Source organism: Hylaeus volcanicus, chromosome 6 (assembly GCF_026283585.1).
Source record: "Hylaeus volcanicus isolate JK05 chromosome 6, UHH_iyHylVolc1.0_haploid, whole genome shotgun sequence".
In the NCBI taxonomy this organism is placed as follows: Eukaryota; Metazoa; Arthropoda; class Insecta; order Hymenoptera; family Colletidae; genus Hylaeus; species Hylaeus volcanicus.
The window spans coordinates 1,734,264-1,759,242 of NC_071981.1; the positions used below are offsets into that span (position 1 = coordinate 1,734,264).

Sequence of the window (24,979 nt, forward strand, 5' to 3'; positions counted from 1 at the left end):
TGCATCGCATATAATACTGTATTAAAATTCAATAACAAATGGAAAGATAAGGTATCGAACAAAAATAGAAGGATTCTTTATTAAATTATATCGACAGCGTGAAAATTTCGGGATGTAACAAATCTAGATAAATTGTATACAGTAGATTATACACGTCATCAACACTTTTGATACTTATTATTAGTTTATACACAGTGTTATTCACTAGACTCCGTAAATTCGTACTGTAATGTAAATATACATACTGTGTTTAAGCTGTACAAAGCCTTCAGCCTTACAAAAATTATTTAAATAGGGCTGATATTGCTGGTCTTACAGTATCTGTACAAGTTTTAAGTTAATACCTCCGCACCCACGACTGTTACAAGAAAAATGTACACTTAACGTTAACTTCTACGTTTAATATCATAAAAAATACAGTTTATCCAAGTCGAAGTAATTCGCAAAATATCAAACTCGTTAATAGAAAATGAATACCGTTCTCTACTCTATGTAAAAATTTTGGTTTTTGCGATTTCTTTTTACGCGGTATAGCTTTAAGTAGATTACATTCCCGTAAATAAATATCTTATTCGCCTATATTTTACACGTTATACACATATATATACATTTAATACAATATTAAAAAATCTTTCACGCATTACGAGAGACCTTCTCTTTTATCTCAATACCAGTATCAAAAGTATACGTGCGCTAGCTGTGCGACAACCAAATGTTCTCACGTTTTCTACGAATTGTATTAACGAACTGATACATTTCGTTAAGTTCCAAGTATTGATGGTGCCTTGCATCAGTCTTATCGTCAACTTAATTTAAGCGTAGTAAGGCATCCTCATGTGCACTGTTAAAAAAATAAACAAAGAGAAACGTAGAGAAATCGAAGAACTGACTAGCATACAACCTATACGTGATAAATAAAACCGAAAGTATAAAATATCAGTGCGCGGTGATCTGCAACTACTTGTAGTATTGAACGTCATCCACCATGTTATCCGACGTAGAAAGAGTCAAACTGTGTTCCTCGTGCATCCCCTTGGCGTAATTGATTTGTTGCGAAACCTGAAAAATATCAAACAATCAGAATTATCACTATGATATGATAGACTTCGGTTCGTCAGCTTATACGTACTCGTTTGGCCACTTCCTCGTTTTCGCATCGGACCTTCGGTCTCCTCAGAAGTTCAGGACCGTCGACGCTTACGTTCACTGCTGAATCTGATCTGGATATTAATTCTATATAATACAATGTTGCGCTGTTATTTTCAAGTTTATGCGTCGGTTGGCAATACAGCAGGTCTGCTAAGCTGACTTCGGTCACGACTCCTTTGGTTCCGCCAGAAATAACGCGTACCCTCTCGTTGGACACCAGCACCCTTAGATTCTCTGTACCACTCCGTAGACATTCGTACGCTACAAACAGTTCCGAGTAGTCATGATTGTTCACGGTATAGAGGAACTCTTGACCCTCTGCTTGTTGGCGGTTGTATGGCGGTAATAAGCCAGCGGGACCGCTCGCCACGCGAGGAGGCCTATCCCGCTTTGGTATCGTTCGATGAGCACTAAAACATGGTAAATAAACCTTAAGTACCATTGTTTTGAATTGAATTTATATCCTTGTACAAGTGTGTACCTTCTACTTGTTTCTCGTACAGCAGTGGCAGTTTCCGTGGCAAGATCTAAAACTCCTACAACCGGTTTGGTGATCGTCCCAACCACTCCTTTGCCGAAACCCGCAAAGAAACCCTGTAATTATTAGCCGATAGTATTATTAGTATTTACGCATGTATAAGCGTAGTTACGTACTGGAAATCCTTCGTTCGCAGCACCGTCGTATGTCTGCTTGAAGATGCTTGTAACACCGCCCAGTAAACCAAAACCAAAACCCTTCAAACCAGCTACTAAGTGGTCGCTGCTACCTGCGGTGTTGGCTCGAATTCTTTGTCTAGCTTCCTCGTGTCTTTCATCCATTATAACTCGTCCTATTCCATCTGACAGGGACTCTGTCACTTTAGCAGCCGAATTCGAGATACCGTGCGTGACATTCTTCACTAACGTTTTAACGCTTCCTTCGTAGATTAAACCGGAAACCCCCTCGGTGACATCGTTCACGAACCCAAGGGGATTACCCAGAAAATCTACAGACCCTAGTATTACCGCGGCTTGCCACTTCAGTTCGTCTTTGTAATGTTTTATTATGGAATGTACTAAAAACTGAGTACTTTCGAACGGATGTTTTTTTAGGAAAGGGTCCAATTCGATCGTGGCGTCTTCGAATTTAATCAAGGTTAACCCTAATTGTCTCTTTATCGCTTGAAGATGTCGAGGCAGCTTCATAGTGGTGAGCACGCTCAATTTTATCTGACTAGGGACGATTTTTAAAGCGCCAAAGTAGTATCGTTTCGCGTGTGCTGCAGACACTTCGGAAATAAATCGTTGAGCCTTAAAATCGTTCTCGTCTACTGGCACCTCCAATTCCGATCTTCCTGCTCCGACGAACGCGGCCAATTTCAAGATCAGCTTTTCTTCCAGATGTATACAGAGTGGCTTTATGCTCACGATCACGTGTTTATATATCTCTGCATTCTGATTTTTAGACTTCAGCTTTTCAGCGACCACGTGTATCGACGGTCTGGGTTCACTTTCCGTACGCGTAGATCGAGTTACATACAAGACAGACGTGCATTGTGCTTCGAACAACTGATTGTCAATTTGTATGTCTTCTATGCTTAAGTCTAGGGTGGTATTGGCAGGGGTTTGTACAAGTTCTAACGAAATACCAGCCAATCGGGCAAACAGCAACTCCTCGACAGGTCTTCGAGACACGATTGATAATCCGAGACCAGCTGTTAAATTAACTCTCAGTTCTAATTCACGGGAATTTAGGTTCTCAGCATCTGTATTTATTTGTGTTGGCCGGTGACTGACGGCAATGTGTGACCAATCGCGTTCTTCAAGCAAAGCGAAGGTTTTTTTCTGCAAAGAACGATTGGTCATTGGAGCGCAGCTTCGACACTTCTCTTACGATATTTCGAAAAAGCATATATACCCGTTCTTTGATATCCAATACTTGTAACACTCGAGTTGGGCCATCAGTTGTTACTCTGACAGACAAGAAACCAGATCCTGGTCGCAACTTTTGTCTTCCTACGCGTTGTTCGATCGGTGGAGGACTGCTGTGAATTTGGGGACCCAATACCGCTTCGCTCCCTAAAAAATATAATTACAAAGTCTGTGCATAAAGCGCACGTTGATAAGGATTAAGTGGCTGCATAAACGACTCGAAGTTAAGATACATATGTTATGTATGTAGAATCTTTTGTTTCATGCATCGTTCAAAGACATCAGAATGACACAGAGTAAATGTTTCAGTAACTGTCAATGTCCCCGTAACTGGCACTTTGTTTATTTTACTTGACAGAGAAATACATTTTTTTTTATGTTAAAATAATTAACGGTAGCAGCAATGAGGACATCTGTTACGATCATTTACTAAGACATGTCTTTGAACAATTTAATGCTCATAGCGCTAATTAAGAAAAAAAAAACAAGCGAAAGTGTGCATAATACTTATACGTAAATTTATAAGCAACGGACGAAATTAGTGTACTCCGAATCTATACGTACACATTTGCCAACGGGCGACACTGCCGCCTGCAACATTCATTATCAATTTAAGCTTCACGAGTCATTATTAGAACAATATACTTTCGGAAGAAAAACGGGGTCGAAAACCATAAACTTCAAATCAATCAAACAGGAATACACAAACAACGTTACAGAAGTTTTTCAATTGGTTTGTATCTTCACTTTTACAGCCACTTTATTTAGTGAAGCGAACCTTTGAAGTTTCTTATTCAACTGATGAATAAAATAAAATAAAAGAAATAATTTGCGTGGCACTAGTGATCCTCACAAGAGAAACTTACGATCAGAATGAGCTATTCTTCCGCCCAAAAGACGCTCATCCGGATCATAAGGTTCTCTCGTCAGTAAAAGCTTTGATAACTGAATAAAATAGCAATGGATAAAATGGAGAACTAACAAATACACGTGTCAAAATAAGGGGTGAAAATATGCTTCGCCAATGAATTATTCCAAATACATTTAATATCGTCGTGTCAAACCTTCGTGTAACCCCATGAATCCATCTTTTGACTGAACGCACATATTTTTATGCGCGCAGCACAATCGACCATCATCGGTAAACCGCCAGGTTTGTGTCGATCTTCTTCTAGGATCAGGTTTCCTTAACGCAAGCGCGCAATATGTAAACGGTTGAGGCGCAGTACCAGCGATGTCTAGAACCAACACCATTTCCGGGGTTTTCGAATGCTTATCTCTCGGTGGACTGGAACCTAATTTATGAAAGCAATCTCTTAAGAACGATTTAAAAACAACAGACAGAGTCAACGATGCAAATTCTGTTACTGCACACCTTCGTGTTGCAACTGACCGTCACCGGTCATCCTCCACAACTGGGATCTGGCCCCGTATTGCTTTCTTCGCAAAGCAACCCAACCACCAGGACCAGCTTCTAAGACCAATCTTTGCGTCTCGACGTCTAGGGGATCTAGACCACCCTCTCCTGTCCCCAGATCACAGTCAGTTTTAAATGTTCCTGGATTCAACAACCACGTTACTTATAACAATTGATTTTCGTGGCAAATATCATCAGCATTAAAAACACTAAGTAGGAATTACCCGTGAAGGCGATGTAAATAAAGTTCTCATAAGTCAGACCTCTGCTCTCTCCGAGTATATTCAAATCGTACGTAGCTGTTACACCTCCAGGTGCTGTTAACACTAAACCAGCAGACTGTATTGGTTCATCCAGCGCATACGGTACCGATGAATGAGGTCTCACGGTCCATTGTAAATTGTCGTGTACGGTGACCTATAAAAATAGTCTTGAAAATGATTCCTAATTAATTTGGTTAAATGGTTTAGTGAATTAAAACGGATAATAAAGTTGTTAGCGTGTAGCTACTTGAATAAACTGAAGAAAGTTATATAATAAATGTTAAGACAATGAAAGCGTGTTCTCTATCGAAGTGCAGCGAATAATTACCTGATTAACCACTAGAGCAACTTCTGAGAAATTATCAACTCTTATAGGCGGTGGCATAGTGTCTGCATCTGTAAACACTATAAAATACGTGCTTTCTTGTAAAACCACATCTACTCGAAGAAAATGCATTCTCCCTGCCGCATCCCTAATGTTAATGGTCAGCGAATAATTATCGTCTAATTTGATACCACCTGACCACATGCAATCTTTGACATCCATGATACGGACGCACAACAGTAAATCTTTATCAAGACGTGGCCAATGAAACGGCATGTGACAGTCTGGCATTGTTCTAATGTACGTTGCCTGAGCATCTGGGTGACTCTGAAAGGAACAAAGCATAATGATTATTCTCATGCATAATAAACAATTATATAGAATTGTAGGTTGTACTAACAATTGTTGTGGTGAAACATTTTTGTGCCAACTCTAGCGTACAACTCGACTTATTATGCAATTGATATCTAGGGGACAATGTAACTACAGTTGTAGCTCTATATTTTCCTCTCGCTGTCCGAGTAGCCACACTAATCAGATACACTATATCAGGTCGACCATCACGCAAAGATATTCTAAGACGGTGTACCTAGAAATATTTAAAATTAATTCGTTCGAAATATGTCATTTATCTATAGCATGAAGAGCTATTTATGACTTACATACCTGTATTCCAGGCTGTAAGTAAAAGTGCTGGGACCACTGTGGTACTCCCTGAGGATGCACCGCAGTGCCAACCCTAACCGATAAAGTTCTGCTTGCTTCTTCATCGCTGAAAGAGAACAATAATGGTGCTACCATTCTAGCCTTTTCATGTTCCTCGAACTGTCCAGCTGCTTCAACTCCGACACCCTCTTGCCGAAATACCAGAGGTAAACCTGTTTTGTTTATAATCCAATACGGCGCAGTAATGTTAATTTGAGTGGCGGAACCTTTTTCTATATTAACAGCTGCATGTAGAAACAATATCCTCCCAGAGGAATCCGCCAGTCGAAGACGAGCAGTGAAAGAACTTGTGTTTGGTGGCAATAACATCTATGGAAAACATGCTTATTTTAAGTATCGCCAAGATATTAACGAAATTAAAACGTGAAAGGAAGAAAATTTATTCACCGATCCTGGTCCGGAATAACCATCTAGTTGTATCGTAACCTCTAATTGCTCTTCGATATCTACCGTGTGCAAGTCGGCGCTACCACCAGGTAGAATACGACCACTTTCTGTACCTACTTCGAAGAGCAATTCATGTGGCAATAAATTGGTTAAAGTGAGGGGAGCCATCACGGTTATCGTGTGCGCTGGGAGCATTACACTCGTATCCAATGGATAATTGTCTCGCATCACTGCTACGCACATTCTACAACGATATAACGATATATCAATTCATCGAATTATTCTACTTCAACAGCATGGAGACCTACCTAAATATATTATTGTGATTAGCTCTACACGTAATACGATTTTCTATGACTTCCAGCGGTTTCTTCACCACTGTCCAATCTATCGTTTCTGTACAATATTGGAATATATTATTTAAATGTATAGGTTTCAGACACATTTGCACACCAGTATGCGTTAAAGGTACCGATATAGTGGACTGTGCAGGTACTTGCAGAATTCTATCGCTAACAGACAGAGTCAGAGGTAGATCTAAAAGAAGAGAACGTTCAAATATTCATGTCGTTTGGTTTGTATCGTATAATCAAGGATACCTACATTCGAAGTGATTTAAAGACTTCTCCATTTTAATCTCCACCATGTGTCTTAATTTGTTCGATATTTGTAAAGCTGATCTAACAGTTACTAATTTTCTAGCTGATCCCTCTAATTCGACTGCAAATACTATTCTAGCCTTTGCTGTTAACATCTGAAACTGTAATCAATCGTTTTTAGGTGCAACAATGATTAATATGCGAAAGTATAATTTATTTACCAATCGTTCATTCGTTTGTGAACCAGTTATATTTCCATTTACATGTCGAAAGTATATCCCAACGCGATCTACTGTAACAGGGTCTACTGCTCTCCAGCCATCCACAAGTACTGTGATCTGATGTCTTCGGACTGTATGCGTGGCGTGGTGCCTCAATTTTCCTCTCCCTTCAAAGGTGAAGGGAACAGTGTCGCCCGGAGTGACTTCAATCCACGTATCATCCTTTTGAAAATCGTTTTTCGCTTTGAAATTGTGTCCAACATCCTTAGTATCATCCGCGGTAGCGATGATAGTTTTGAACCACAATTTACATCCCGTTTCATTCTTCAATGCAAACGGAATGAAAGGTAGTCTACGTCGGTACGCCTGTCCATTTCCCGATGGTTTGTTCACGTTCATATCTTTAATGGAAGTCAAGTAGAAGTCTTGCATCCAGTTATTCTTGACTAACTCTATCAGTTCTATCAACGTTGAAGTGACGTTGACGTCAACGGAATCCTGAGAATCTACAGACACCTGCAGTCTCTGCGAATTAAGGGAGTTCATCAACGTCTGTTCCCATTGAATGGTAGCACGCCAAGGTTCGATGAAAGGTTCCCAGCCACTGAGAACTCTGTTATAGTAATCGATGCTGAAAGTAGAAGACAGAAGACCCGGTCCTACGCAATCCTGCCTTAAACTGAAATCTAACAATGAGATTTCCAGCAATGGCACGTCGGCATCTCTACAATCGTCTATGATACATATCCTTGCACAGGAAGTTTGTAAATCAACAGTATGGAAAATAGACTCGTTCTTCGTATTAACGTCAGAATTAGGTACCGCGTTTTGCGTCAACCACAAGGCCGCTTCGTCCAATTGGCCATTGCAGAGTTGCAACGCTGCCCTGCAATCGGACTCCATGAACCCAAGGGCTGTTAACTTTTGTACTTGTATTTCGAGAGAGGTCAACGCTTCGTTCGAGCGTTGCTTCGCTACCAAAGTCTGTTTCGGAAGGGAGCTGAGCATCCTGGAAAACATCGTCACGTCGTGATAGCTCAATCTCACGCACAACGGCTGTAGTTGTACTTCGAGACACTTCTCCTGTGTTAGGTCTAAGCTAGCCCCTACAGGGTCGATTATAGAGAGAGCAGTCTCTTCCTCTAATCCTAGGATGCAGGAGAACAATTCGCAGTGAGACAAATTACAGGAGAGAGGTTTCTCTCCTTCTTGAGGGGCAGATCTGTACGAAAGAACGGCTGTACTCTTTAGAATCACAGCATTCGTATCACGGACCGACGTGTCTTCTACAATCACCAATTCTGAATCAGTGATATTGATCTTTAATTCGAGCGGTATCGTAGCTGGAGCATTGTTCTCATTTTCTTGATTACTTTCCATAGAATAGGTAACTATTCCAAGAATAGGTTCCGGCTCTGGAGAATTTAATATTAAGAAGTCTCGTACAGCTTCCCACCAGTCCAGTATAGCAGTCAAACGCATACTGTGCACGAGAATAGTTGTTGCCGCGTTCACCTTGCGTCTCCTGTGATGTACCTCGGCCTGTACGCGATTCTCGTTGTTGGAATTCCTCAAAGGCTGCAAAATACTTGTGAAAACGTTCGATTGGCTACTAGCGGGCTCATCCTGAAACCGCATGTCCGTGATCAATATCTCTTGAGACACTAGATCTATATCCTGCGAGCCATCGCTCAATGAATCCAGAGTCAGCCTAGATTTGATGAAATTGATACACGCTAGAGCCGCGATATTATGATTCGGATGTAACTTAACGGTGACGTTGACCAACTCGAGAGTTATGCATGATTTCTTCCAAATCGTTTCTCGATTATCTACATTAACCATGGAGTACTCAACGGTTTGATTCAAATCTTGCATGAACAGCCGTAAGTCGTCCAAATTTTCTCCGATATTGTAAGAGAGAAGACCTCGAATTAGCATGTATTGAGCGGGATCTAAAGCGCAATCCATCGTTGACAGTGTCCCGTGTATACTCAAGTCAGGAATTTCTCTGCTAATATAGGTGTCCAAATTTCTTTCAATGCGTAGCTTCAAGTGACACATCTCCGTGAGTAAAGATGATCCAAGTCTCTTGATAAGAAAGCCACCAACGACCAGAGTGTCAATATTTTCGCTCTGATCGTCGCAGTTGACTCTCTTGGCTGCATAAACATCCATGTTGACCAATTCGAGAAACATTATATCTAGCAGACACTTGTCCATCACTTCGGAAATTGCAAATTGGTTGTGAGCGGTCAGTTCTCCCAAGTCCAACAGTATCAATTCATCAGACCTCGAACTAACTGGCAATAAAATCACAGGCGCGCCCGCGTGAAGTTCCAATGATAACCTCATGCTTCGTTTATTGGTATCTATAATAGCTCCAACACCAGCCTTCAAATTCGCCATGATGGTCCACAATTGTGAAAAGTGACAAAAAAATGCCTGAAGTTCCGCTACGAATCTCTGAGTATGTACATAATGGACTGCGGACATTTCTAATTTTAATTGAGCGTCATATGGTCGTTTCTCGGTGTCTATATAACTTGAATACTGAAAGTTCAAAGCTTTCCTTCCCGAGGATAGAAACCTCTCCCTGTAAAACCTCCCGTGCGGCGTCAGATCTAGCAAGGACATGGATCCCAACGACCCTGATACTTTCGTCTTTCCATTTGCCTTTAAAATATGCATATTGGCATTGGACACGTTGGCTTTCGCAATTTCTCTCTCGGACTGTATTAGCACCAATGTCAACGATCTAACTTCTATTTCTGTTTCCGATTGCAAAGGCAGATTGTCCGCCTTGTCTAGTTGATCCACATCGATGGACGTTTGATGGGTGGTAAGTTTAGGATTGGCTCTCGACGGTCCTGCGAATCCGAAGAAATCGAAAACCACCATCCAAGACTCTACGCTTATTACCAAATCCAAACAGTTGAAATCGACGGTAACGCTTTTCTGATGAAACTGGTCCTTTGTTGGCTGATCAGGATCTGGTTCGGTTATCGTGATGCTCATTAGCACTAGATTTTCTTCGCTCGTAGACGCACCAGGTGACGGAGGTGGAGTATTCGGTGTGTCCACTAATGAAACTGGTTTCCGACGCCAATGAGCAGGAATTGTGCCGTACAACGTGTCGGTCTCTAATCTGTCAGGCAAACTTCCACGTCCAAACTCGCTTCTGAACTGCTGCACGAATGCAAAGTCTGGACAGGACTTCGAAACGCCAGCAGGAAGCTTTGCGCGCGTCGGTGCTGATGATTGCATCATGCATCGATGTCGCGTACCAATAGGACATAACAAATCTTCCATCAGCAGAGAACGCAAGGCAACCTGAATGGTGGATTCATTTCTTTGCAACTTCTCGTACTTAGCAACGAAATCTCTCATAGACAATTCGACTAACGGTTGTTCTAGGAGGCCTTGTTTTAATTCTACGCTCAGCGTGGGCAATTCGAATAAAACCTTAATGGAAAGATCAAGCTTATCGGAGTAAGTCGGTACCTTGTTCATCACCTGTGACTTCTGGACAACTGGTACCGCTACAGGCATTGAAAACAATCTATTTATCGTATCCAACAGTTGTTCGTACTGTCCTCGAGACAGAGATACTTTCAGAGGCGTCATCACGACTCCGTGAACCTGAACGATTGGATTATTCGAGAACTCGTCGATGAAATAACTGGGACTTTGCGCCAACGCGTTTTCTTTTTCAACTACAATTTTTAAGACGGTATCGTGTAGAATTGGTTTACCCGACTCTTTACAAGAATACATCTCTTCTGCTCTTAAAGGTAAATTGCTGTGACCCTGGCTATGGGGATTAGCAGATACTTCAAGAGAATACAAATTCATATCTCGAACTTCCAACGTCAACTTATGCTTTACCATGGACCCAAGATTAGGCTCGTGTTGCAAGAACATCGTACCCAGATGAGCAACAAATACTTGACGACTATGGGATGATCGGGGTATCACCAATACAGGACTATCGAGAAGTATGTCCAACTTCAAAGATAAGGTACTTGGGTTCTCTAAGTCTACAGATAGGCTTGGTAAACGTCTACGCGGTGGTATTGTCCAATCTTCCGCATTAACTAAGCCAATAGCCATATCCGTGGCCGCAGCGCTAATCTGGCGAGCAAGATTCTTCAAATACTGTTTAAATTCATCAGCACACGAACGTAGTTCGGAGAGCAAATGAGGAGCATGTGTATACCATACGCTGCCTATACGTATCGTTAGATCTATCAACGTCTCCGTTCCGTCCTGCTGTTGCGCGCTGGATTTGGTACAGCGATTCGCTGAGAATCGAAGTGCCTCTGGCTGGTTGGATAGACTAGTAAAATGTTCCAGTTGTTGTTGAGGTGGATCTGCGATAGGGTCTCTTCCAACGCTGATAATTCGTTGATGCGTTTTGCCAGTTGATGTTTGATCCAATACTTGGAGACCTCCGAGCGATCCAGAAATCGAAGTGTGTACTGCTAAAGTAGCTTGTATACGAGCATCGCACATTGTAGCAGTGGCAATCTTTTGACCTACCAAATGATTATCATGCATTACCGCCCGCAAAAGTAAAACGTTCAATCTATGAAAATCGAAAGTTATTTCCGTCCTGGTCGAAACTTTTGGCTCTACGGTCATATTCGAAAGCGATTCCTGTCTTTCTATGTTTTTCCTCAGTTTTCGAGATGGAAATATTCGCCTATAGAATCCCATCAGTTCTACTATTGTTTCTTGATTGGCGATAATGTCCAAATTGTTGAACTGTATGTTGGCAACTCTCAAATTTTCCAAATTATCGTATACCAATGTTAACTCGACAACGATTAAAGCTTCAGAGTCCATCTTGTCCAGTTCGATGAATGAATTATTTCTTGGAGACTGAGGATTCTTGGTTTTACTTGCCAAGGTAGATAAAGCATTATTCAAAGCGACAGGAGAAGTTAATCTCTTCGATAGCGTAGGATCAGGAGATCCCGGAGACTCTGGTGAGACAGGTGACGTCGGTTCCGAGTCTCTTAAACTACCAGAAATACTATCCATTCCAACATGTTTGTGACTGGCTACTAATAACTCAAAGTCAGGACCAAATTCTTGAAGAGCGTCGACGAGAAGTAACCCATGCACCGACAAGGAAACATTGACATCGGCTGTCCTTCTACTAAAGGCAGCTCTAACTCCAGAAACTTGAAGCTCTGCCACACTGCGACCTCTAGATTGCAATTCGAAGGTCATTTGATCGATAATGAATTGAACCATCACTACGTGGCTCCCACCCTTGTCCGCATTTTCTTCTTTCTTTGGACTCTCGGGTTCTAAGTTGACCACGTCTGTTTGTGGAATTCCGGTAGACTTCGAGAAACTTGAAAGCAAAGTATACATCAGTCTGATTGCCTCTACCTTTTGTTCGTTGACATGTACTACTAATCTTGGCAGATTTCCCGACACCGTTACAGACGGAAAGTTTGGATCCGACGTAGAGAAAACGCGTCTCTCGATTTGCAATGATATATTGAAACGTTCCAAAACATGTAAGCTAGACATTCCTCTAGTTCGTACGTGTTTCCAATTATCTTTTACTTTTCCTACTAAAATCTGCAAATCGACCAGATTGATAGAATAATGATCGTACAGCTTTTGGTGCAACGCTGTTTCCGATATGGTCTGAAAATCTTGAACGGAACCATTTTCTTGGCTGCCAGGCGGAGTTGAGCAAGGTGTCTCGAATCTCTCGTCTTCGTCGTCGCTATTTGTTCCTGAGCCTGGCTTCATAATTACTTCGTCATTTTGTACATAATTCGTTAAATGAAGTTTACCAAAGTCGACAACTACAACCGCGGCATTGGAATCCGTAAAATTTTCTACTAACAAAATCTGAGGTGCGGATATGTTGAACTGTAAATCCCACGAAGAACGGTACACGAAGTCTCCTTCCAAAATTTGTTCCCAATTTTTTATAAGTTGTCTTCGCGTTCTACGCTTCATTGCTTGAAATCTTTGATTGGACGATGACCTGTGCGGCTTGCACATAAAATCTATGAGCCAATGTATCACGGTAGGATTATAAACGATATCCAGAGACCTCGAGTTAACGTGTAAAGAGTGGTCAGCACTCAAGTGCAACGGGCGTTTTTCATAAGTCATCTCGAACAAATGCTGTGGCAATTGGTTCGTCAATTTCTCCGTGGAGCTACGTATCCGCGATGTTGCGAACGACATTACTTGAGGTTGTACCAAAATTGGAAAAGTAGAATTTTCGGTGAGATAGTCGTGCAAATACAACGCTCCCAAACTGATAAAAAACTTGTGTGATCCAGACCTTGGCCTCGAATCGTAACTTAAATTTACTCGTTCGAATTGTAACTCTATTACAGTTTTTGTACATTCGTTATCGCTCTTCGTTGTGCAAAGTGAAACAGCGCCTTTCGATAACGTGAAATTAAATTGTCCGAATACAGTATCACGACGTAATAACGTATCGTCGTCTATAGTATCTGCTAAAACATCTAGAAGTTCCCCGTCGAAAGTGGACGATGTGCCTTGAGTATTTGTATTCGGTGCCTTCGAATACCACCCCCACCACTGTGGAAACCATTGTTCGAGCATTCCCCGAGGTTGCGGTACATTGACATCCGAATTTGGAACAGGTTTTGGCGGCCTAACTCTTTGCATCGCTATTTCTCTTAATACCCTAAGTTCGTCAAAACTTCTCTCTTGTTCAACCTTTTCCTTCAACTGCTTATTATCTGCTGGTAAAATACTAGTTGGCGTCCCTACAAAATAATACTGTTTAATATCAAGTAGTCGCAAACGACAAACGTTTTATGAATCTTAATTAAGTACCTAGTAATTTAGTGTAAGTCTCGACGTACAAGATATTCTCTTTGCCTCTTTGAAGCATATCTTCCCAACATAATTTAGGTTTAAGAGTTTCCCTACCAATGTGACATCGCGCTGCATATTTCCACCATTCTTTAGGTGCCGCAGAGACGCTAACTGACGGACGGCAGCGTCTCTGTTGCTTGCGACGATCTATATCTTTCAAGCCTTTTATGCACTTGATTATTTGTTCGTATTGCACCTAACAAAAAAGTAGCTAGTACTTTGCATTAATATACTCGCTTAAATTTAACAACTTACATCTGTAATACATAGGGGAACATCGTCTAACAAAAGATCTACGATGATTCTCGGTTTGTTTGTAGATCTCAATGGTCGTTCAGACCTATCTCTTTTAATATGTGCTCTTGCACTAACAGGCGACAGAATGTGCTTTTTTATTATGTTCTTTGGCTCGCTCATAGCAATCTAACAAGAAACGAGTATTATTTAATGAACTACCAATCGATTTATTTTAAATGTTATTCAGATAATTTATATAAAAATAAATATATACAGCTAAATCACCGAGATTGAGAGAACCAAAAAACTCGTCGGATTTCAGGTGATTCCAGTAAACAGAAAGTCTATCAAGCTCCATAAGTTTAAAGGAAGCATCTGTAAGGTTCCATGAAGTAGAACCAGGTATCCAGGTAGCATCGCAACTTTGAGCAGTTAAGGCTCCTATAGTCACACCAAGGGCAATGCCACTATCTATCAATTAAAATCATTTTCCAACTGTATTCTTAACAATATGACTTTTTATCTGAATAAGTAAATTCTTCCATTTACCATCTGATAATGCTACCCCATCTTCATATCTTATGTGGACATCTTTAATGTTAAGTTGCAAATTTTCAATGATATTTGTTACTAAGGAGGTGCCATAATTAACCCAAGAACTATAACTGGTAGCATAATAACCAGGATCACGTTCTGTGTCTGCTCTCCATCTTGCTTCTAAAGAATCTAATCTACTCAGTTTACATTCTACTATTGCTTGTTCCTCTGCTTCATTATCAAACTAAAATTTAATATTTAAAAATGAATACAGAGATTCGCAAATAACACAGGAGTATTAAAATGCATGTACCTCATCCAAACTTATTGGTCCTGCTACTAAATAAAGTTGTTCTATGACTATGACCCAAGATGCTGTCCTTATTTGACGAACAGGTACTTGCAACCTGACTTTACCTATGAAACCTGCCTTTATTTCCACTGGTAATCCAATGTGACGTAATGCTTCCTTCTTTAATGGCAAATTTTCTAATTCAACCTCCCCTAATAAAGAATGCACATAGTTTTAGGCGTGAATATTCATTCTATAAATCCTAAGAGGAACTTAATGCTACCATAAATTCATATCTGATAAAGATCAGCCTTGAAATTTATTTTGATAAACTGTCCAAGGTACAATATAACACATGACGAATTATAAATATTCGAGCAAAATTGTGATGGTATTATCAATAAAGAAATGTTGTCAGTAACATATTCCAAAACAAATTCATTTCTAAAGTTACACAAATGACTCAAAACGGAAGCATAACCTTACCTGACAATAAAGCAATGCTTAGTTGATCTGTGTTCAAATTCTCAACATACTTTCCCAGGTAATTATTCAACACCCAGGCTACAAGTCCTTCCAACATCTTGAAGAACTGGAAAGTTTCTTAACAACTATAAAAATGTACTTAGAGGCAGAAGTAGGCATAAATAACCTGCTTAGGTTATGTTCTCCGAGTTTTATTTAAACTTTCGAAATTCACGAAATAACAGCACTGGTGGATCGTAACGACAACAAAGTACGATTATTCTCAAGTAAATGCAGCATTTTTCATGTCCGTTTGCTACTGCGTTTATAGCGAAAACCACGAAATTCCCCGTTAACACCAGAAGTCATATCAAACGAGTCATTGATCGCACACCGCCGGTTGAAAGTGTTACAAAATGTTTCGACATTCTCGATAAGATTTTGAAAGCTGAAACTTACAGTTTCTTTACGCACAAACTTTTTTTTATCAATTACTCCATAACATAAGACTTCAATTCAGCGATAGATCATATAGATATGTCGTTTCGTATATTATTAGACGCACGAGGAAATGCATTCGCGATCAACCGTTAGATATTTTTAAGATTTTACGGAATCGTTAAAAACATTCGCCAATTACACGATAAAAGAAATAAAAATTCGTTTCTTACTCTTCTAATAATAAGCACAATTCCCCTCTATCTTTTTCATGCAATTCACGTTCGCATTAATAAATGCACGCACGATGCACTTTTACCGCCCAATCAGAAAGCTCTTTTCGAACGTTTCGCGCAATGATTGTCGTTAAACATTATATTAATTAAACAAAGGGTATTCCGAATAACTGTGAAGATACTTAGATTACCAGTACACTTATTTATATTTCTTTGTTTCGTTTATTATTTCAATTATAAAAACATTCGTTAAAGATACCTAACATTGTACAGAAAAAAATTCTGATAGTTTATGTGTAGATAGATTTCAAGCGATGTTCACGCTTTCCGGATTCAAACAAGATGTACCCTCCGATTTCCAGCGTTTCGTTAAATAAATATAATCATCTTATTACACTCGCATCTATACATCGTAAATACCTGCTACTTTGTTAATTAAGCACTTTCTCCTTCTCCTCGATGTCTACGCGATATGAAAATGACAAACTGTACTATGTGTATCCCATTGTAAAGTATCTGTAAACATTGTGATCACGACAGAATTTATTCAGACTTTGGTTTCGTGTCCTCCTTGTAATGCAAGAACACAAGTGAAAATAAAAATACGCCGCCCATCATCGAAAATGCGCTTATGTAGTAAGGGAATGCACTTGGTATAAAACGTTCGTATTGTGTGTGTTGCAAGGGACGGACCGACACTTGCGTTGTACTATACAAATGGGTCAAACCGATGCGAGTATAATCCACTTTAAATTGATAAACTCCGTAGACATCGGGGATTTTGAATCGTGCCTCGTAGCGACCGTTTCCTACTGGTTTCATCGTCATGCGAACGAACGGATCGATTCGAACGAATTCCAATTGCAGATCGTTCGTCTCGTAAGGAACCCATTTGTCGCCCGACAGTTTCTGAACTTCGATAGAATAGACGACGTCGTCCATTATCGTGTAAGCTGCAGGCGGTTCGGTTTCTCCGACTTTGTGATGATGAACGGAAGAGACGCGTATCACGCCATTTTCTTTGAAGACCCACTGCGCGATCTTCGTCGCTACTATCTCATTTCCAGATTTTTCGTATTTCTGGCCACCTGGATTATTTATTAAATATATAATTATTGTAACATTACTGCAATTTTAAGAATACATATTCCGAAATCGTTCTCACCTTGACCTTTCTGAATGGAACTAGTGAAAGCTTCATCACTGAAGAAGTATAATGAACCTGAGAACACAACTCTTGCATTGTTTCTGGCTTGGAGAGCTGCGATTAGTAATGTATTCTTGCCGACTGCATGAGGATAATCCTTTATAGGGTTATTTGGATTGTATGAATATGCTGAACTGGATGCTGTTAATAGACGCAAAATTAAAGGATTGTCTGTATCAGCAATAAGTCCAGTTCCTTGGTAAAGTAAAGGTGGTACATTTTTATTTCCAACAATGACAGGAGCATCTATCAAGTTGGATGGATCTGCAACTATTTTGGTATGATATCCATTATCAGTAACATCATAATTTAAATGATCTATGACTGTGGAACCCTCTTCATCAATTTCAAAACCACACTCGGATGCTAGTTCATGCAGTGCATCTCCAGACTGGGAAGAACCAGCTACCAGAACATTTCCACCACCATCTATGAAATCAGTTATTGCCTCAACACTTAATGCTCCACCAAATTCTTCCACAGATGGTGCAAATATTATTAAATGTTTGTATAAGTATTCCCCATACTTGGAGAGTGATAAATTAGCATCATCTGCTAATTTAAATGTTAACGTATATCCATTATCTATAACAGAATAGAAGGTATATATTAATAATGTGGAACTTATAATCAGGGGATAAAATTTCTAGGAACTTAACCTTCCTTTGCTGTACTTTCTACAACTTTCAATAAAATTATACACGTAACAATCGCCTAATATAATAACATAAATACAGTGTTGTTATAGCTTTAAAAAAAAGAAGACGTATAAAGATATTGTCAGTAAATAATTATTGACAGATATTTCTCTGAAAGTAGCCGGATGTTTACGTACCTTGCAATGTCTTAAAAAAGATGAAATGTGTTTCTCTAATAGCCAAATTATCAAGTAAAACGAGCGTAGGGCCAGCAGCATTCGCGATGCCGAGTATCGCGAATAGACAGAGGAATTTATCTATCAATCTCATTATGCACCATACGTAATGGCCACTTGCCACCACTTGCCACGAGACAAACCGGTGAGTTCTATCGGCCTATGAGTAGAGTCTTCATATACACACGTAATCAAACGGAAATCTCCCCCTCGTATCGGAAGTGACACGTTCTTCGATGTTCTTCGAGTGAACCGCGAGAACGAAATCACAGAATACACACAGAGGCGAAACTCTATTTTATTTAGGTCTCAATTGTGAATTTACATGTATAGGGAGCTTATTGTAAATCGAACACTACGTTGAAAGACAACGTTAATAATACTAATCAAAGCAAGATTGTAATGTCATAAAACAAAGAATGGATTTAATTATTCATTTATGAAAAGTAAAGAATATTTAATTAAAAGATATCAGTGGCGCTATCTTACTGTAAAGGTTGGAACTATTTTCACTACAAACTTGGGCATTTTTACACCGATGGCGCCACTAACCGGGTTAATAATTATAACAAAATTGAATAATTATTTATAATAAAAATGATACATTTGACATATTAACTAATATATCGTAGTGCTATAAAGCAAAGAATATTGTATCAGTACTATTATCACAACATTTTTGGGAACAACCATTTAGATTTCATTTTTATCGACTTTTTATTTATATAAATAGTGTAAACAATTTGTATAACAACTTTCTCATTATGTCTCATTATATATACTTTAGACTAATTCTAAGTTCTCATACTTTCTGATACATTCATTTACTTGTAAACGAGAACGATTGCAGTCATATGATGTTTGTTTACATCACCTTGTATTTAAAGAATTTGGAACAGTGGTAAATAATAATTGACAGCAATGCAGACTAATATGTCTGTAACACCGCGGATTTTTACCGCAATACAAAATGTAGACATACAAGAATTGTCACTTTGTTCTCATAAAGAAATTCGACCAATTTTACCATGTTTGGTTAGGATGAGTCTGATCTCTCCTTTAGATATAACGAAAGATTGTGTAGAAGAAAGAAAGCAAGTTTTGACAATTTTGTCAGGAATTGAGTCGGTGAACTCGATAATTGCGTTGCTTTCGATTGATTTTCATGCATTGGAGACTGATGTTCGAAAAGAGCAACAATTGAGGTTAGTGTTCTGTACTTATATATACTACGTATATATAATGCAAATATAGATATTCCAAAAGCATTAAAAATTTTATACGTAATCAACATTTTTAGGCAAAAATTAGGTAGTTTACAACGCGATAGTGTCCTTGCTCAGTCATTGCAGAGTGGTCTCGCTTTGGAATTTGAACGCAGTGAGTCTACTAGAAGAATAAGGCTAGTTTTAAGCGAATTGTTATACATTGCCTGTCAAGTACAAGAGCAGCAGAAGAATCAGGAATTCCAAATCAAACAATCTGATCTATTTGATAATGCAGTATACATGGAAGAGATCAGTTATGTGATTTGCATTGCCCTTGCTGAATTACCAACATTGTTATCAATATTAGATATTACTGAAACATTATTACATGTTAAACATGGTCCAGAAATAATCTGCTGGATAGTTGCAAATATTCCTGATAGTTTTAATGAAGTATGTGCTCATTTAATTGCCAATGGAGAAAAACAAGAAGAATCGACATTGGGCAGGATTAGAACAATGGCTTTGACTATGTTGTGTCAGATGAATCCGAGTCAAGCATTGGCAGTAAGAGCCAAGTGTGTGGAGCTTTGTAGAATGCCTGCTTTAGCAATTACATTAAGTTTGGAACATGATAGTATAGATAATGCTTTATCAGAAAGTGATATTGTTGCGTTTGTATCAGGATTACTGCTTGGTAGTGATCAACAAGTAAGAACATGGATTGCAATGTTTATTAGAAATGGTCAGAAACGCAAATGGGAATCACATACTGCATTACAATCTTTAAGAGAAGAACTACTCAAAAGGCTGCAAAGAATTACTTCCCAAAATGCAGGTCAATTAGCAGAGAGTCAAGTAGTTCAAGCCAGTGCATTATTGCGACTTTATTGTGCATTGAGAGGTATTGGAGGTATTAAATTTCAAGATGACGAAGTAGCAATGATTGTTCAGTTGTTGACATCTCATCCTCCTCCATCACCAGCTGGTGTAAGATTTGTTTCTTTAGGTCTTTGTATGCTTATCGCGTGTTCATCATTGATAGGGCATCACAATCTTGAAAAACGTAGCATAGAATGGGTGCAATGGCTTGTCCGTGAGGAAGCTTACTTTGAAAGCGCTAGCGGCGTGACGGCCAGTTTTGGAGAAATGTTACTTTTAATGGCTATACATTTTCACAGTAATCAACTATCAGCTATCTGTGAACTTGTATGTGCAACTTTAGGGATGAAAATACCGATACGACCAAACAATCTAACTAGAATGAAGCAAATATTTATGCAGGAGATATTTACAGAGCAAGTTGTTACTTCTCACGCTGTAAAGGTGCCAGTAACAGCTAATTTAAATGCAAACATTCCAGGATTTTTACCTGTTCATTGTATTCATCAGTTATTAAAATCGCGAGCATTTGCAAAGCATCGAGTACCGATAAAAAATTGGATTTACAGACAGATTTGTAATAGTGTGCCACCATTACATCCAGTTCTTCCTGCTTTAGTTGAAGTATACGTCAATTCGATTTTAGTATTAAATAATAAAACATCAGAACACACAAACAAGCCAATTATGGAAGGAGAAATTAGAAGAGTATTTCAAAATAGTGTTTTTGGGGCAAACTTTGACTTTAAAAAAAGTACTATTAATGTACCTCAATGCGAAATAGATAATACAGATATAGATATTCCAAAACCTTCTCTTACGTCGCAATTATTGCTACTGTATTATTTGCTATTGTATGAGGATGTCAGATTAGCCAACATGCACACATTTATATCACAGGATAGAAAAGTTAAATCCTATTCAACTGAATTTCTGTCGGAGTTACCAATAAAATATCTACTTCAGTTGGTTCAAAGAGATCAAATGAACTATGCTGGCTTGTTTTCTCCTCTTCTTAGACTACTGGCAACTCATTTTCCTCATCTTTCGCTAGTAGATGATTGGCTTGACAATGAGATGATTAACATAGACTCTACAATTACAAACTATGAGAACGTAAAAATTACCGATATCATGATCATCGAAACATTTTCACATATCCAAACATGTCCTTCAAGAACAGGAAGGCTTTTAAGACAATTAATGTCAATGAAACCAACCGATATATGGCCTCATGCAGAAGTTATAATTTACTATTTTAAGGCAACTTTAAACTTAAGAGTTCCTAGATATATTCAAGGTAATATTTTACTCTTTTTAGAGAGTATATTAATATTAAAAAAAATTCTTTAAAATATGAAATATTAAACGTTAATTTACTCTTTTAGAATTATACAAACAAGTATGGCTCAGGTTAAATACGGTGTTACCGAGGTGTTTATGGGTTTTGTCTATAAATTCGCTATTAATAGAGAATTCCATTGTAAAGAATGTTTTTTTAACGCAAGAAAACATTGTGTTAGATCCATTACAAGTTTTACGATGCGATACGAGAGTTTTTAGATGCGCTCCAATTTTATCCATTATTTTAAGGTAAAGTTTTAAAAACTTGAAACGTTTTAATAAATTTAATTTTTATCAATTATCATTTTGTGACAAATACTTTCAGAATTTTGCAAGCTGCATTAGCGGCTTCCCGATCACAGTTATCTAGGCATGTACAAGATAAACCATTGACCGAAAAAACTGGTCAGCTATCGAGTGAAACGGAAAGAGAAGATTTAAGAACAGCTTTAGTGGCAGGTCAAGAAAGTGCAGCCGTGCAAATATTATTAGAAGCATGCTTAGAAACGGAAGAAGATAGAGAAACTCCTGGACAAATGTGGTCGCTAAGAGAGATTCAAAGTATTATTTGTTCGTATTTGCATCAAGTGTTTATAGCAGATCCGTCTTTGGCTAAATTGGTTCATTTTCAAGTATGTTATTTACAATTCACGATTATAAATAATTTATACAAATATTCTATAACAACTATTATCTATATATACAGGGATATCCAAGAGAATTGTTACCCATTACTGTAACTGGTATTCCATCTATGCATATTTGCCTTGACTGGATTCCTGAATTATTATCTCAACCGGAACCAGAAAAACAAATATTTGCCGTGGATTTAGCATCACACCTAGCAATTCAATACGCTCTACCAAAGGCTCTAAGCGTTTCACGTTTAGCAATTAATACTCTTGTAACACTTTTAGGAGTATTGTCCGCTAAAGATCGTGTTATTTTATTCATGCCTGTATTACCAGCTTTAACACGTATATGTTTAGCTTTTCCACCATTAGCCGAAGACACTACTGGCTTACTGTTACAGCTTGGCAGAGTTAATTCCGCTCAAGCAGCATTAGGAGATAAATCTGCAGATACTTTATGTCAAGAAGTTACTGAAACATTTTGTATGTTGTTACAAAAAGCAATATTACAATCACAAGTATACTGAAAGTAACCTTATATATGCCATGTGTTAATTATGGCGTTAATGTTTTATTAAATTTTATTACATTTGAACACCGGTTATCGGTATACGACAAAGAACTGAACTTTAGGACTATATTCTACTAATTGTAATACTAATAAACAATCACATAAACATAGCTTTGGAAATGCTTTTTTAATGTTAATGAAAAATAAAGAATTCATTAAAAATATCGGTGGTAAAATGTCCAATTTTGTAGTGAAAATCGTTCCCATGATTTCTATAAGATGGAGTCACTGACATCTATTAATCAATTATTCTTTATTTTTCATAAATACATTATTAATACGATTCTTTACTTTATGACACTATGTTAGATTATTTTAAATGCAGCAATAATTATCGACCCTTTATTTAGCGGGGCCATCTTATAGAAACCATGAGAACTATTTTCACTACAAACTTGTAGAAATAATACTATTTTCATTTTAATTTTATGAAAAACTTAAAACGACAAAAGTCTTAGTGTTACAGTTGTATTACTAAAGTATTAGTACTACAAGAAATACGAAAATAAAACCAGCATACTCGAAAATGCAACCCGCCGAGCAAAACTGTAAACAAGCAGAACGTTGCATTGTTACAGGCTCAAGCTATGCTCTTCCCATAGCTGTGTCAATTTTATATTAAATATGTTTGTAACTGTTCAACTCGAGTACTAGAAATGTTTACTAAATTAGATAAAGTAAGAGTTATAAGTTCTTCACTGCTATCTAGACGTCCCTATTCAACACTAGCTTAAAACCTGTTTAGTTGTGAAAGGAGAAAAGGAAACCTTTCTCTGTCATTATCTTCCTTTTATCAGTATCAGTTTAAGCTTCTTAGTTCTCTACGACACAGCTGCATTAAGGTAACTAGAGATATTCGACTATTATTAAGAATAAGTAGCGATCAATTTTCGAAGGAGGTGAAAACGTTTCTGTCGGTTCTGCGACGTTATCATGTATACATAGTTCCTACTAAATTGTCTGTACAATTACATATGCAAATGAGCCGCGGCTAAATGAAACTTTTCCTGTAAATCCTCGATGACACACATTCGCACGGCTCCTTGGAGCTCATCCTGCCTCGTTGTTAGCCTACTGCAGAATATAGACAAAGATAGACGAATGCGTTCACAGACGGTGTATTTTTAAACATGCGAAGCGGGTGTTTAATATGAAAGGCTTTTGACGGATAAAAGGCGTGCAACAAGTGCAGTAGCGATGCATGCAAGCGCAGCAGGATCTAGATATGTAGGATATATTTTATCTCTCAATTTTTTTGTACCCTTCATAAATCCACCTTGTTCAAGTTTATAAGTTTTAGCATTGAAAATTTTAGGACTTGTTTGGTCTATATCTGCTGCTGGTTTGGTTGTACTTACATCTCGAATGTGATAACGTTGAGAGAGGAAAGGGAACTAACGGCACGCGAGACGATTATGTTGATGCGCTGTCGAATTATAAATAAAATTTGTTTCATGTTTAAAAGCATCAAAATGTTTTAAACTAAATGTAAATTAATCTTTCAGCCACTGACCACCTTAGATAATGCAATATTAATGATCAATAATTCAATAAAAGCATATAGAATTTACAATTAATAAATTATTATTATATCTCAGTAATCTTCATTTGGTTTAGGGAAATAATTTTCTCTAGCTCTACCGTCAACAAGTAATAAAACTGAAAATATGGAACACGTATTCTGTGACTTGTAGACCATGTTAAATGCTCTTTACATAACTGGACACACAAAAGATAGTCTTGGAATGACAATTGACGTAACCATCGTTTAAAGTTGTTTTTACAATAATTCTCGACGTTTAATTTTCCTAAAGTAAAATCAATTTATTCAAAGAACAATATTAAATTTACATGCTGTGGAGACGAACACATCATTAATTAAATATTACTTATTTTTGCCTGTTTTTGCTCTTGCATACTAGACCAATTATTTAAAATAATATTTAATGTTATATGAGAAAACAATCAGTAACGTTTTATTTAACTTTACCCAATTACAAATTAACGTTTTAGCAAACAATTAGCAGAAATTATTTTCTCATGTAACATTTAATAATTATAGTTTTTAAATACTGTAGCACGTGGCACGTGGCTGATAAAAAAAAATAAGTTTTGCCATATGGTCAGAGAAGGTTCGCCACCTCTGCGATGATGCGACTTCGAAGTGACG

At 38.2% G+C, this 24,979-nt stretch overlaps 3 protein-coding genes across 5 annotated transcripts; 1 reads left to right on the top strand and 2 right to left on the bottom strand.

Moving 5' to 3' along the window:
* Positions 1-47: 47 nt before the first annotated feature.
* Positions 48-16,229, bottom strand: LOC128879031 (intermembrane lipid transfer protein Vps13D). Of its 3 annotated transcripts, none has more exons than XM_054127814.1 (22): positions 15,439-16,229; positions 14,974-15,164; positions 14,673-14,904; positions 14,398-14,594; positions 14,142-14,309; positions 13,845-14,082; positions 6,999-13,774; positions 6,782-6,932; positions 6,487-6,715; positions 6,179-6,422; positions 5,732-6,100; positions 5,466-5,654; positions 5,069-5,392; positions 4,702-4,894; positions 4,436-4,618; positions 4,125-4,355; positions 3,625-3,651; positions 3,047-3,207; positions 1,804-2,973; positions 1,631-1,743; positions 1,130-1,559; positions 48-1,059 (listed from the first exon to the last, which is right to left on the bottom strand). In XM_054127814.1, exons 1-22 carry the CDS (start codon positions 15,533-15,535, stop codon positions 958-960), a joined length of 12,015 nt encoding a protein of 4,004 aa, XP_053983789.1. In that variant the 5' UTR covers positions 15,536-16,229; the 3' UTR covers positions 48-957. The 3 variants fall into 3 exon arrangements, with proteins under 3 accessions (XP_053983789.1, XP_053983788.1, XP_053983790.1); XM_054127813.1 differs by having other exon boundaries at positions 6,782-6,938; positions 15,439-16,226; XM_054127815.1 differs by lacking the exon at positions 3,625-3,651 and having other exon boundaries at positions 6,782-6,938; positions 15,439-16,210.
* Positions 16,230-16,278: 49 nt separating this feature from the next.
* On the bottom strand, positions 16,279-18,402 carry LOC128879039 (dolichyl-diphosphooligosaccharide--protein glycosyltransferase 48 kDa subunit). Its single transcript, XM_054127832.1, has 3 exons — positions 18,134-18,402; positions 17,257-17,883; positions 16,279-17,179 (listed from the first exon to the last, which is right to left on the bottom strand). Exons 1-3 carry the CDS (start codon positions 18,264-18,266, stop codon positions 16,635-16,637), a joined length of 1,305 nt encoding a protein of 434 aa, XP_053983807.1. The 5' UTR covers positions 18,267-18,402; the 3' UTR covers positions 16,279-16,634.
* Positions 18,403-18,820: 418 nt separating this feature from the next.
* On the top strand, positions 18,821-22,915 carry LOC128879032 (integrator complex subunit 2). Its single transcript, XM_054127817.1, has 5 exons — positions 18,821-19,377; positions 19,473-21,562; positions 21,651-21,855; positions 21,932-22,238; positions 22,313-22,915. Exons 1-5 carry the CDS (start codon positions 19,094-19,096, stop codon positions 22,763-22,765), a joined length of 3,339 nt encoding a protein of 1,112 aa, XP_053983792.1. The 5' UTR covers positions 18,821-19,093; the 3' UTR covers positions 22,766-22,915.
* Positions 22,916-24,979: the final 2,064 nt, after the last annotated feature.